Genomic DNA, 15,340 nt, shown 5'->3' with positions numbered 1-15,340 from the left:
TATAAAATAAATTTAAACTAATATTATGTAATCATTTAACTAAAATGTTGACATCATCCTTTTGTTAAATGGTATATACCAATATTGAAACGTCATATTATCATTAACTAAAGTCATTTCTTTTTACCCGATTGAAATGTATGATGTAAGACAGAATTTATTATTTTAAGATGAACAAAATTGAAAAACAAAAACAACACATCATAATTACATGTATTCTAATGACATAAATTTTTTTTCTAATTTTTAAGGCGCCATCATTAAAATTCTTTCATTGGACAGTTAAAACAAACAATTATTCCATATATTTTTTTTAGAAACATAACCCATCCCAGTTACAATGAACTATCTCCAGTGTAAACCAAGTTTATTCTAGTGTTATTTTATATTACAATAAATATACATTTCTATTTTTCTCTTCATTTATACATGTCCGTTATTCATTTGATAATAAATGAATTAGAGAAAATGTATGAATATTTTCTTTTTAGTTTTTTACTCTCATGAATATCCTCAATCTTTCACTTCCTCTCTATCTCCCTCCCTCCCTCCTTCCTTTATATTGTACACATTCCCAATACATATAACAACTAGAAATTATTACAGGATAGAAGTGTTAAAATTCTTTTATGGCGCCAAAATTCATGTAAATTTTCAATAATTAAACTTTTCTCTTAATTTTATTTCTAACATGAAAATAGATTACATATATACATATACATATGAGAATATACAATCATACCTAACCATATAGTGAATATGTTGTCAACAGCTGTGAACCAAAAAAACAACAACAAAAAACATAATTCTATGCATAAAACTTGATTGAAATAAGTAGTATTAAATAAAAATCAGTTTAATGAAATTTACCCTTTGGTTACTAAAATACTGGTACGGTTCCTATTCATATAAGTTATATATTTCGTTGTAAATGAATATAGTAGTATGTAAATAGTAATTATTCTATATTTCGATAGTGTCATAAGAAGAAGACGAAGATTATCATGACTATATGATGACATAATGGAGCAATACATTTTGAACAATCTGATCATACATATAATATATATGTTAAGAACATTTATATATAACAATATAAAAAATCAACTAGACCAGAGTTGGAGGGTAAGAAGAGATAAGGATAATAAAGAAATAATGTGAAAACAAATTAAAACCTAATCTTTAGGATAAGTTTAAGATAAGGACAAACTGTTCTAAAGTTAAACTTTCTCAAATATACTACTCAAATAATAATTTATTTGTTATTATTTTTTGTAAGTAATATTGTGACTGTATAACTCAAAGTAATTGAGATCATGAACATTAACGTTAAAATTCATAGGGGGCGAAATAGGCAAAATATATTATTATTTTGTTAATTATTTGTATAGTCCATTATCGCTTAATGTCTCCGAAGATTACAAATATATATTCATTCTGAAAGATGTGAATATTCACTGCAATCCAGTTATATAAGTCGATATACCTAAAGCGGGTAAAACTGTAATTAAATACTGATCGACTTCTTCAAAATAATGACATTATCACTAGACCTATAAAATGGTGCCGTTGGTTAAGCGTTCGCGCGCGAAACTGAAGGCCCTGGGTTGTAATCCTCCTCGCGAGATCGTGAATGCCCACTGCTGATGAGTCCCGTATTGGGAAGAAACGTCCCCCAGTGCTCCCAGGGTTTCCGTGGTGGTCCAGCCTTATTTGGCTTATGAATTCAACTATTAAATTAATAATAAATTTACACAGCTATTCGATCACAGTGAAAAGTCCTTATTTACTTGCATTGTCAACATAAATGTTAGACTTTATGTTTGCGTCTATCACTTCTGAAGTATGTAAAAGATAATGTTCCTATTCATAAAATGAATTAAATAATTCATCTATTATTATATGGATATATTTCTGACTATTTCTTTGAATCGAATTGTTCTAATAGAAATTTCAAATAACAAATGAATTATCCAAACCAATCTAGTCTATTTACAATGCAATAATTAAATACGTTGGCTTATCCCTAACGTTGTATGTAGCAAAATTCACCTTTGTGTTAAAATGTTAAAGAAAATATCCAGTAAATTAAATACCATGCATTTTAATAGATTTGAATTTCGGAAATGGTGCTACGTTGTTATAATCAACGACCAATTTAAAAATAGATTTTATAGTTGTCCATTGTTTTTGAACTGAATGATGATGACAGACACTATCTAGTAGCAGTATTTAATGCTTCACCAAAAACGACTAGTCTGTATTGGTATGTTAAACCTACATATCTTATTTTAGCTTTCGGACAGATTTTTATTCATTCTGCTTGAGTCACGTTTTGACCATATTAATTATTCGTTTATCAGCTTTGACTGTTTTTAGATGAGCCTATTTATGTACACATACTATATTACTCAATACATGTCTATAGAGCATTTTTATCTGGCTATAAATCTTGATTAACGTTTAGTTAAATCGAATTGGCTAACACGCCTTTTGTACTGCGAGTCATTTTTTTCACTTCTCCAATCTCCTTCGCTCTTCCCTCTCTGTTTCATCTCCTTGATTGCCTGTTCAAACCAACCAGTGCACGAAATGTACATATTCGAAAATTGATTCCCATATTTGACTTATTTAATTCCGTTATACACTAACGCAAGTTAAGTCGACAATTCTATGAGAAGATAGCCAACATATGTATTTCAATAGCAATCATTCATACGATCGACCTGGAGTTAGATAAAGGTCCACAAACCATCTAAATTCTTTTAATGAAAGCCATTGATCAAGTGAATACGTATAAAATTCACAAGTCAAGATAGTTTGTTTTATACAAAGAAATCTATTAATGATTTGAATGTAGGTTATTGTATGTAAAACAATTGAACAATAAAAAGAGAAATAAATGACTTTTATTTCTCATTAATAAATCAATAAATCAACAGGAACTCTGACTAAATTAATGGTTATTGGGGCATTTAATGTTTACTGCAATACTAGTGAAAGTAACCGTTTAGCTAAACATAAGTGATTAAGAATATGTGAGGATTATTGCTTTATGTTTAAGAGATAAGACTAAACTAAAATAATCTGTACGAGATACTTTCAATTGAAAAATAGTTACCATTAACCTCAGTCAATTTATATACCAACCTCATATGTCTAGGGAATCTTTTAAAAATGAATAAAAATATTTTAGGCATCATTTCACACGCTAAATGTTTGGTTAGACTGGTTTTTGTTTTAGTAAAATACCATTTATTTGTTATCCTATAAAACAGATAGACTATCAGTGGAAATCGAAGATCACTAAACGGATTTCAGATTCTACACTTACATATTCAGGATTGCGACTGGATTAGGAATGTACAGAAAACTTTTTAAAAAAAACGTTATTACAATTATGACTTACTTTCTCTTTCTCAGCGTGATTACGTTGATACTTGGGAGTTGAAATTGGAGATTTTTTATCAGGGTTTATTTCATCAAGAAAGCTGTTATCGGAAAACATGAAATATCCTCATTCAGACTTTTAAGTAGTATTTGAAGTTTTAAACCTCGGAGGCTCTAATTTTTCTAGTAAAGTGAAATGAGTTTGAGAGGTAGATGGTTATTAAAGACTCAAATAGTATTTAATCAGGTCGATTCTACCTATTGTGGTTAGGAATTTCTAATAACGCTGATTGGTTAGTCGAGGATGCTATAAACTTCGACCTAGCTTATTGGAGATTTGAAACAAAATAAACTTTCTGAATTTCCCTAACAACTGAGATCTTTTAGTTGATTATTAATTAAAGAACACAGATGAATTAGCTGATAGTCGACAGTTTTGTGTTTGATTTGAGATAAGAGATTTGAAAAAGCCCACTCTCCTGTAAGTGTGGTTACATATTTGATTATCCAAACGATTTAACTACATGATTTCTAATATAAGTTTACAAGCTCGAAATTCCTATAGTTTCCGCTTGCTGAAAATAGTCGACAGGAAACTGTGAACCTAGATTTTATGCTATTTGGAAGTGACGTTCTTTGTAGGATTCCAAACACCAGCAACCACGTTCACAGCTGAAGACATTGAGCAGAGAATTGCCTACTGTAGGACGGATTTTACAATTGATTGATGAAATTCATTCCGCGCTGTGGGACTAGATAACATGATACTTGTTCATATTCACTGGCTAATCAATTGTAAACTCAGATCTCAATATGACATCTAAACCTGTTACGAGTTACTTGTTCTACGAGCAGCACGAATATAACAAATTCAAATTCCATCCGTGTTCACCGTTTTGATCAATTCATAACAATAATGTTCTATAATTCTGCTTTCACTTAGTATACGCCTTTCATTCAGATATTTACCTACATATTTATAACTGTTATAGAAAATGCTTTTCTACCTTCTCATAGGTTAATTCACATGGTAATTACCTTAGGTTAATTGTTCATTTTAATTAAATACTAAACATATTTTAGAAAAATAATAACATTTGATTACTTTACTATTTCTGCATGATGAACAGGTATAAACTTACTTATTTCAATTTTCCAATGTCTATATAATTAACATGCAATAAATGACATTGATAAACGCATTACAAACTTGAAAACAAATTATCATTTATTTTTATACGCTTACATATTACGACACAATGTGTATTATAATTATGGTAATGTTCATAAATTCTATTACATCTCTTTTTTTTGTGTCGTATAATCAAGTATGGCGCCTTATTTATCTTGAACAAAAATGTAAATTGTATAATGTTATGGCGCCTAATTACAGTCATTCAATGTGTATGTAAATCTTCAGTAATAATTTTCGTTTATTACAGCAATACGTTTTATGATTATATTTTTATATTTATGTAAAAATATTATAAAGTTTATTTTGTTTAAATAAAGCCCCAAGACATTGGCAACATAAATTGTCATTTCAGTGTCCATATATATATATAATTCACCATTAAATGTTATTATCACCATTATTATAAATAAACTACCGATAATAATCAAACTAAATAAAATTTACGATGAATACTGACAGGTAACTAAAATATACAAATAATAATAGTTACCATGATAAGAATAACAAACTATTTTTTTTGAATATCTTTATTCAAGTTGTCAAACAAATACACGCACACACGTAAAAAGTATAGAGAAAGATTTTAGAGAGAGAGAAAGAGGAAAAAACTTTATTCACTACATATTGTCTCATATATTCATCAATATTATTACTTATTTTCTTTTTTTTTCTTTTTTCTCTTTTTTTCACAGTAAAAACAATATCACAATAAATATGAAGAAAAAAAGTTATTTTGTCTCTGTGTAACGTGGTAAATATTTATTTCAATATATGGAATATCTACATGATTGTTGTTTATAGTAAAAGAAATAATGTTCAGTGTGTTTTAGTAATAAAAATGTGTAAAAAGAGAGAGGAAGAGAGAGAGAAAGAGAGAGGGAGAGATAGGCGCCATTAAATCAATGTATAAGTTCGAATAATAAACTAATTAGAATAGAATAAAGAAATAATATTAAATTTATTGATTTCAGGGGTGTTTTTTGAGGAAACTAAAAATGAAAAATAATTGTTTATTTAATATCGATTTTCTAGTAGATTAGATTGAATGGTATTAGCCTCTATGGTAAATCGTTATAATTTGTAATTTTAAAACCTATAGAATAAACAAATTACACTATTCTCTAAGCATTAATACATTAAATTTATTATTGATTTGTTCATGTTATTAAGACCTTGATAGTAAGCTATTGATAACAGTTTTTGTTCATACTCTTTTCTTTTTCACAAGAATGATTTCCATGGGTGGACTTATTTTGATGAAGTTTTGTTCTCTGAGCTGGATGGTTTGGTCATAGAGCTTTCATCGTTCTTCTGAACGACATCATTAGCACAAACTTCAGATAGAAGTGAAGTGTTCGAATTTTTCCATATGTGTTTCACAGCTTGTTCTGTGCACCTCGATGTTGATTGATTCTTATTGACCTTAAATTTGTCATTGTTTACTTCTTTGTTTTGGTTCTGTCTCCTGTTGGTTTGATTTTTGTTCCTATATTTGTGCATGATTTTCCTGTGCTGATGATGAGAACAAAACTTCATCAAAATCATCCATCTGAGCTACAAACCTCCACCATGGGTGGACTTATGATACGAATAATGGCAATAATAATTATTATTATTATCAAAATTATTTGTATACACTCTGTCGAATTCCAAATGAATTATCTACTATCTCTAAATACTATGTAAGCTACAATAATTTTTAGCCCTTGAGTAGATCAAAACATTTGATTGTGTCGAAAAATCAGTAACCCATAACAGCTGTTACCATGGAGTGGAACATAAATAAAATCAAACACTTCAAAGGATTACATTAAATGGTGCATTCTATTGTTACCTGTGTGTTTATCTTACGTTAATAATTAGTGATTATATTTTTAGCATCTTGAGGTAATTAGTATTGAGTGATTTCTAGTCACAATCACAGATTTATTTTGACGAAAATATGAAAATATCTATTGGGAAACATATAATTGGGGTTTATTTTACTATTCATCAGGTTAAGAATATCTTTTTAATAATTTAATAGTTCAAATCATGATTCAATTTAAGCTAGACCACCACGGAAAACCTGGAAGCACTGAACCGTCGTTTCGTCCTAGTATGGGACTCCTCAGCAGCATGCACCCACGATCCTGCTCGCGGGATTCGAGTCCAGGATCTATCGTGCTCACACGCGAACGCTTAACCTATAGACCAATGAACCGACATCCAACAGTGCTGATGTCTAACTTCAACTAATCCACGAAATTGAGTTACTGTCAACGATTGTCCAGTGCTTTCAGATTTTCCATGGTGGTCTAGCTTTAATTAACTCATGAATTCAACCATTAAATTATTAAAATTTCCACAAAACTCCATTCTGGTATCATATTTTTATTTGTTTGTTTCATTAATATGAATTTTGTTTGATTTACATCAAATTTATTCGTCTTCATATTTTTTATGTCACTAATTCACATTCTTTCAAGTAGCATATCAAACAAGAAATATCTTTCCAACTCGAAATCTCAAAATATACTTATTGTCTTTATTTACTGATTCCTATCATAGATAGATAATAAAGAATTTTGAATGTTTCTAATATGTTTATCTATAAATGTTAGTTGTTTCTAAGTATTTCTTCAACTTAAATGATTCTTCAAGTGATCTGAGTGCCCAGTGAATAAATGTTTAGTTGAAGAAATCATGATAATTCACCCTATTAAATTATAAATTTGTTTTAATTTTGGACTTTGTATGCTGTTTTTATGGTTTTCAATTTAAACTTCATAGTTTTTGCATTTTGAACAAAAGAATAAGGCTTGGTTAACACAGTACGATAGAATAAAAATTTAAATATATCAAAACATTAAAACTGAAAATTGATAGGTATTTATCTCTATGCTTCTAAATGTACTACGACTGACTATTTTAGTATCTATGATCTGAAATCTGCCTCCATGGTAATCGATTTCAAATACTAACTTGATGGCAACATTTTTCACTATTGGATACAAGTTTGTCTTCTCACTAAGCAAACCGAAAAAAAACACAGATTGTATTAATTTGAACCAATTCAAGTGTAGAATATAGATATGAATGGACCTAAATATTTTTGTTATCCGAAGAAAATTTATTTAGAAGTTGGTGTCTTTACGAAACTACATTTTCATAAAGTATTTCCGGTTTTATGAACATTAATAAGATCCGAAGTTTACTTTACAGCCGTATAACGCAGTGTCGCCAATTGTATGCAGAAAAATATAATTTCATTAACTGAATTACATAGCTTGTAGGGTCTAAATAGTTAGTCATTCCAATTTCTTATATTATCCTTTTATTTTATCAGTATAGGCTTGTGATGATTATTACTATATTATTTTAATTAATTCAAAGTTAACTTGAAGCGTAATCCGTTAGTTGTCAGACGGATATGAGTTTTACACAATTTTAATTTCAACTGATGCATACCTAGTATAAGGGATTTGTGAAGATTGTAGTATTTTCATTATCAAAGTCACAAACTAATCTGAATTTGACTTCTATTACAAACCTGGAAGCACTAGACGTCCGCTTCGTCCCAGTATAGAACTTTTAAACAGTGTACATCCATAACTCAGGAACATAGCAACGTTCATTTAACAATGTCTGAAAGTTATTAGCGCAACTCAAAAAGTTGATTGATTGTTCATTACGGTTTATACTTGTGCGAGTTGATAAAAATCTGTAATGTAGCATTCTTTTCTATGAATTAATACGTCTTATTATCATAAGAAAAGCATACTATAGTAAGTGATTATTTGAAAGAAAATATTGAAAAGTAAATTTATTTTTCATTGGAATGTGATGAGTTTCAAAATGTTCTTTTTAAAAAAAAATTAGATGACTTGTCTACTTGTAAATAACAATAGATCCCCTTCAATTGGTAACTAAGACGAAATAACCAACTTAATCTTTAGTAGTAAATGAACACTATGTTCATACTACACAAAATTCCCAATCAACTCTTATTTATGATTTTTCTCAGTTGAGATTAAATCATTTTATTAAAATTACTTCTTTAGAGTAAAAGTTGTTCTATACACAATGAACAAATTTATAAATTCATAAAACCAATCGCCTATTGGTCAAGATAAAATATCACTGATTTTGTTTTCTCCCTACCACCCAAACCCCCCCCCCGATATCTATGAATGTCGATTTTGTTTATAATAAAATGAATAGAAAATAACATTTTACCTATTCACAAAACTTTCAAGGTCAGCTGAAACAATACAACAATGCAGAAAAAACAAAATGTTTCATTTGTAAAAAGAACTAACTCATATGCCAACTATAACCGCTATACAACATCTAATTAATTAAATATAATTCTATTTCAATTGACCAGATGGAATAGTAAAAGAAGAAAAACAATAAAAATTTAACATACTACTTATCAATTGTATTTTCAATTTCAACTAATAATAAATAAATAATTTCAATTTTAATGAATAAAATTATGATATAAATAAAAATTTCATAATCACCCTAGCAACTATAACTTTTAAACATGTACAGTGTATAGAATATATGTTCATTATGCAATATAGATTAATGTTTTACAATGTCTAATATATACATTCAATTAATAATATTCATATGTATTTTCATTGATTTACCTTTAATTTATTCAAATCGAATTACATCAAAATCAACATATATTGTCAATGATTTACAAGATGTGAATCCTATTAGTAACTATGGTAACTCAATTGATAAATCGAATATTTCAAATTATTTATGGCATTTATTTCAAAATCGAAATATAAATTCATATCAAATGGAAAAACCAACTTTATATTATACACCTAATACAAACAATGAAATCAGTAATATTACATCAATTAAATTTAATAAATCAAAACCTTTAGAATTTTATCATAATTTACAAACATCCGGAAATGTAAATATTTTTCAAAGATTAAAAAATGATCCAGTTCATATAAAAGCAGAGATGAATTCAAATTTTAGAACAACTAATCAAATGATTCAACCTAATCAATTAACTATATTCCCTAATCAAATTCCATTAATACCTAATGAACGACCATTTCATAATCATGTATTATTAAAACATAATGAAATGATTCGTTTATTAGGTGGACAAAATTTTAATAGTGAATTTATGTCATTTAATAAACCATGGGAAGCTATCATGTTTCCAAGTGGTAGATTAATTTCATCAACGTTTATAAATGATGATAAAAATACATTTGAAACATTATTATCATTAAATAGAAATCGAAGATCACGTAAAATCAAATCAAAAAATCATCAAAATTTTTTAAATATTTATGATTCATATAAAAAAAGAAAAAAACAAAATCACATAGATACTAATTTAAATCAATTTTTTCAAAATATAATGCATCGATTAAAATTGATTGAAAATTTAAAATATAAAAATCAATTCAATGATCAATTGTTACATTTTCAATCGAATCAACAATATTTTAAATATAATCGAATGAAAAAAAATCGTCAATTAAAACGTATTCTACGAGAATTTTTAAATGATTATAATAATTGCCCATTATATTATATATGGTATGATTTAGGACCAAAATTTTGGCCAAGATGGATTAAAATTGGTCAATGTGTTAATTTAGCTAATACTTCATGTTCACTACCTCCTGGAATGTATTGTCAAGAAAAAAATACAAAGAATATAGCTATACTACGTTATATATGCCCTGAAAAATGGCCTTTATCCAAATGTAATTGGTATAGAGTACATTTACCAATTGTAACTGAATGTAGTTGTCAATGTACAAGTAAATCTACATATAGGAAAGATTCTTGATATAATGTTGAATAAATTTAATGATATTTTCTACTATACCATTTTTTTTTAAATTTTATCACTGTGGGATGACTACTCAAGTTTCAGATAAAATTATGACTAAGATATTTAAATGATAATGTGTCATAACGACGAGATTATACTGTGCTCAGTATATTCATCTATAGATGAGTTTAACATTGAAATCCTTAAATAATAATTCATTCATTTAAACAACCGATGCTTTAGGTGTGAAACGATGGTGAGTTTTGAGAATAAAACCTTATTTGACATGAATTATATACAATTAGCTCATCAAAGTATAATTGTATATCAATAAAACATTCATCTATAAGCAATAATGCCTGGTGACTAGCAGTGGAATGCAGTACACATGTTTCGGCCTATTTGGAGCTTGTAAGCTGGAAATACATCCATTTCAGAGTTGATGTTTACTTAAATGCAGTACCGATTACTTCAAGCGTCACGGAATTATCTATTTAGCTACTGAGTCCAGATAGCCGTTTCTACAATGCAGTGGAGTTCAGTTCATTTGTATTGGCTGTTTGAACTTTCCATCTTTGTTTATAATGTTTGTTATTCAATGGCAATATCGAGAAAATCCATTTGGAATGCACATATGCTTAAAAGAGACTGATCAACATCAATGGAAGATTCAAACAACCAATACCTGTGAAATATTTATGTTATTTTAACACAATATACTTTAGTCATATTTGATGATAAGTAAAATACTAAGCTTACATTAAATAAATATTCAAACATCCTATAACGTAATGAAGATGGATAGTGACTAGCAGTGGAATCCAGGACGTGCGTTTCGTCCTATTTGTGGCTCGTCAGCTGGATTTACCTGCGTATTAGTGTTGATCCTCACTCTACGACACAAACCCACTACCGTTCGCTTCAAACGCTATTGCTTTATCCACTTAGCTACTGAGTTCCAATAGCCACCTGTTTGTGTAATAGGGTGAAGTTTTAAATTCAATTGATGTCATTAACTTGTATCTTCCCATTGTTATTTAGGACTACAAGTGATCAGTCTTTTGTTGGCGTATGTGCACCCTGTGCGGATTGCCTCGATATTTTATTAAGTGACAAGCTTAATAAGTAAAATAACATTGAAACACTTAATAATCATAAAAATGATGACAAAAACATTCTCGTCACAAAGTTTACTATAGTTATGAATATATGGAACAGTATTTAGTGTCTTATTGTCAGACTAGAATAGTTGTACTATATATATATATATATATATATATATATATATATATTACTGATTTCATAGTAATATCTTCATTCAGTTCCTAACGTATTTATATCCAAATCACTAGATTTGGCGACAGTTTTACACTTTCTAACTGAAGTATTTAAGGTGACTTCTACTGGCAAGTATATTCTATCGATAGTTAAATCTAACAGCAGTAAATATACCAGAGAAAAACCAATATTTCATGTTTTAATCGTATATCATCTCTGATACAAAAAAATAGTTTTGAACCATACCGTAACTCATAAAGATTGCTAACCGATAATGAGACAGATTAGTTAAACCAATGGTTATTTTTTGTTTCAAATTGATTTTCGGGTAAATGTTTTTTGCGAATACCCAAGTTTCGTACTTACATACGCCTGTTACTCGTCTTGAAGGAGCATAGGCCACTCATCAGCATTCTCCATCCAACCCTGTCCTGGGCAATCCTTTCTAGCTCCATCCAATCGTAATTCATCGTTTTCATATCTGCTTCTATTATCCGACGCAATGTGTTCTTTGGCCTTCCTCTTTTTTGCTTCCCTTCAGGATTCCAAGTTAGGGCTTGCCTCGTGATGCAGTTTGACGATTTGCCTAGTGTATGTCCTATCCATTTCCATCGTCTTTTCCTAATTTCTTCTTCAGCTGGAAGTTGTTTTGTTCTCTCCCACAGAAGGCTATTGCTGATGGTATCCGGCCAATGGATGTTGAGTATCTTGTGTAGACAACCATTTATAAATACTCGTACCTTCTTGATGGTAGTTGTTGTAGTTCTCCAAGTCTCAGCTCCGTACAGTAGAACTGGCTGTTTTGACGTTCGTATAGAAGATTGTGACTTCGGTATTGGTTGAAAGTTGTTTTGAGTTTCATATGTTCTTCAACTGTAGGAATGCTATCATTGCTTTGCCAATCCTCGCCTTTACGTCTGCATCTGAACCTCCTTGTTCATCGATGATGCTTTCCAGGTATGTGAAGGATTCTACATCTTTCAGAGTTTCGCCATCAAGATTGATTGGATTGCTGTTTTCCATGTTGTATTTGAGGACCTTGGTTTTCCCCTTGTGAGCTAGGAAAGTCCATTTATCTCAAAATGATTAACATGATTCATTAAAACATTTATCTGATAGTAATTGTGATAATAAAAGTGAAAACTGTTCTGAAAACTATAAAGCAGTTCAACCATATAGATCTTCTGATCTCTTTTCAAAAGTGCAACAGGATAAGCGTCTATTTTACTCTCAAAAAAATATCAAGATCATTTGTTCGTTAATATTTCATAAAGCACTTAAAATCGATATGATAAAATGCGTCTCAATTACGACAATTGATGTTAAGCGACATCAATTTACTTCATGTATAATAAATTCAGTTAGTTTAATGTTAAAGATATATTTGTAACCTGGTGTTTCTTAAATAGTAACCAATGTGTTTTCGGAGAAAATTTCCTCATAAAAAGAACAATAACAGCCACTCTGTAATACTTTGCACCAAATCTCAGAAATCATTTCAACCGCTTCATTAAGACATGATCTGTTTTCTCTAAACAACTTAGATGCGTTATTTTCATACTCGTCTGAGTGAGAGAAGCGGTTAATTGATCACCAATCTTGACACTCAATAGTAGCTATCATGAGTTCAGATTTGAAGAAGCCTAGGAACAAACAAACCAAAACATTCCATAATTCAAAGATCCAGTAACTGTTGAATTTATTTTCATTATTATTTACTGACAATGTCATTAAGTAATCGGAAATATCTCCCTTCTTTTTCATATTCCACTTACATTATTGAGATATGTATTTCTTCAGTAACTAAGTATATCGACTACCTATTACAGTATAGGCCAATAGATCTTTCAAAAGTTGTTTATTCACAAGAAATTAGTTCATTGAATTATTTCAAAACGGAAATTAATCTTTAGTTTAAAATTGAAATTTATGATGATTATCTTATTTATATACTACTGAATAAATTATAAACAGTTTGCTGAAATGTCAATATTTTTTCTTAAAATTTCATTCAAATTATTATAGTACACACATAGTATACATTTTATTATAAGCTGTCTATACATAATCTATTTGATTCGAATAACTTGAGGACAGAGATTTAAGGTCATGAACTGTATAACTAATCAACATATGAATGACTGACATTATTCAATCCTACTTTATTTATTCTATTCATTGTTATATATATCTGTATTCATTTGTTTTATTGTGTGTAAATTAAACTGATTTGAATTAATTCGATCGGGTTTAATTTTATTAAGAATTCATAATGAAAAGTTGCCCTGTGAAAAAAATTCTTTGAATAGTTTCTATGTTTCATGGATATTAATTGTACTTCTATTGCTTTATTTGTTTATGATGAAATCAGTCATTTATTCTTTTAAAGTAAATTCATTGATATTAATCATTTAAATGATTTTATTCTGTTAAACATTTCAGATAATCTAAAGATGTTGGGCTATTGAATTGTTAATACACTTGAATTACATTTAAATGATGTAATTACTGTAATTTACTGTTAGCTGGATAGTGTTTTCAATGATTAATTTGTGAATAATCTTGGTTTTTGGAGGAGACTTTTATCAAGAACAACTATTTACATAAAGTGTTGATAGGGCATGTCCTATGTTTACCTTTGGTTAATGTACGAAAAAAACGGGAATTCTGTTGGGGAACATTTAAGCCCTGTTTTACAATCTATTAAGGAATTTAATTAGGGTAAGCATCAAATGTCTCAAATTTGGCTTTCTCAGTTTTCAGTGTATCACAATACTTTTACAAATCATTCTGCTCCGAAGATTAGTGATGATTTCTACGTTAAACCATATTGGGCCCCTTCTTTGCACATTGAGAATAATCCAAAGTAAAAATATTTGGGTAAAAATCTCGATCTTTTTAAATAGCATCAAACCACATCTAAAGAAGCATCTGCTTCGATAGATTATTAGTGTACGAATGGTATGTGTATAATCCCCTAAATTTCTGGTCTTGATATCTGGTTTGGCAGGAGTAAGCACGGGTAACTGGATTATATCTTAGCATTTAAATGCTGCAAGAATATGTTTTACGTTTGCTTTGTCTTGACTCATGTAATATTTAACTTTGAAAGACAATTACAAAGTTAGCACTTATAAAATTAAATATTTTCTTCATATTAGGTGAGCTCACTGTGTAAAGTATATTTTTTTAAAAATTCAATCGACGTTTGACTCACAATAATTTCAGGATTTACTTCGAAATTCATAGCCACCTGTGATTCCTTTAAGTTCGCAACAGAAGGTCAGCTTTTGTTACAAATCGTCAGCTTTAGGAAAACGACAATGAGTATCGAAGAGAATTAGGTATTTGTTTTATTGAAGTTCAGGACGCCGTAAAAGTAAACGCGCGTCTGTCGCTTCACACTCAATAGAAAACAACATTATGAAATCTCACGATTTTTTTACAGTTACCCAGATAACTTCAATTCAAACTGAGCCTTTAATCCAATCTTACAATATCTTCACAAAGACTACTTCTGTTGAACAATTTAGCTATTACAATGAAAGTGAAGAAAGAAAATGTTGTTCATCATTAGTTTACAATTCATTAGAAGTACAACGATTTCTCTTTTTTAAATGATCAACCAGTATCACAATAAGCGTTATATTCCATTATTTTATTCTCAA

The 15,340-nt window shown here is 29.2% G+C and overlaps 1 protein-coding gene across 1 annotated transcript; it reads left to right on the top strand.

Moving 5' to 3' along the window:
- Positions 1-8,867: 8,867 nt before the first annotated feature.
- MS3_00008674 (uncharacterized protein) lies at positions 8,868-10,409 on the top strand (the record flags this gene model as incomplete). The annotated part of the gene is made up of 1 exon (XM_012938049.2): positions 8,868-10,409. The coding sequence occupies exon 1, from the start codon at positions 9,171-9,173 to the stop codon at positions 10,407-10,409; it is 1,239 nt and encodes a 412-aa protein (XP_012793503.1). The 5' UTR covers positions 8,868-9,170.
- Positions 10,410-15,340: the final 4,931 nt, after the last annotated feature.

The sequence above is a fragment of the Schistosoma haematobium genome, chromosome 6, assembly GCF_000699445.3.
Source record: "Schistosoma haematobium chromosome 6, whole genome shotgun sequence".
Classification (NCBI taxonomy): domain Eukaryota; kingdom Metazoa; phylum Platyhelminthes; class Trematoda; order Strigeidida; family Schistosomatidae; genus Schistosoma; species Schistosoma haematobium.
This window is presented reverse-complemented; position numbering and strand designations above follow the sequence as displayed.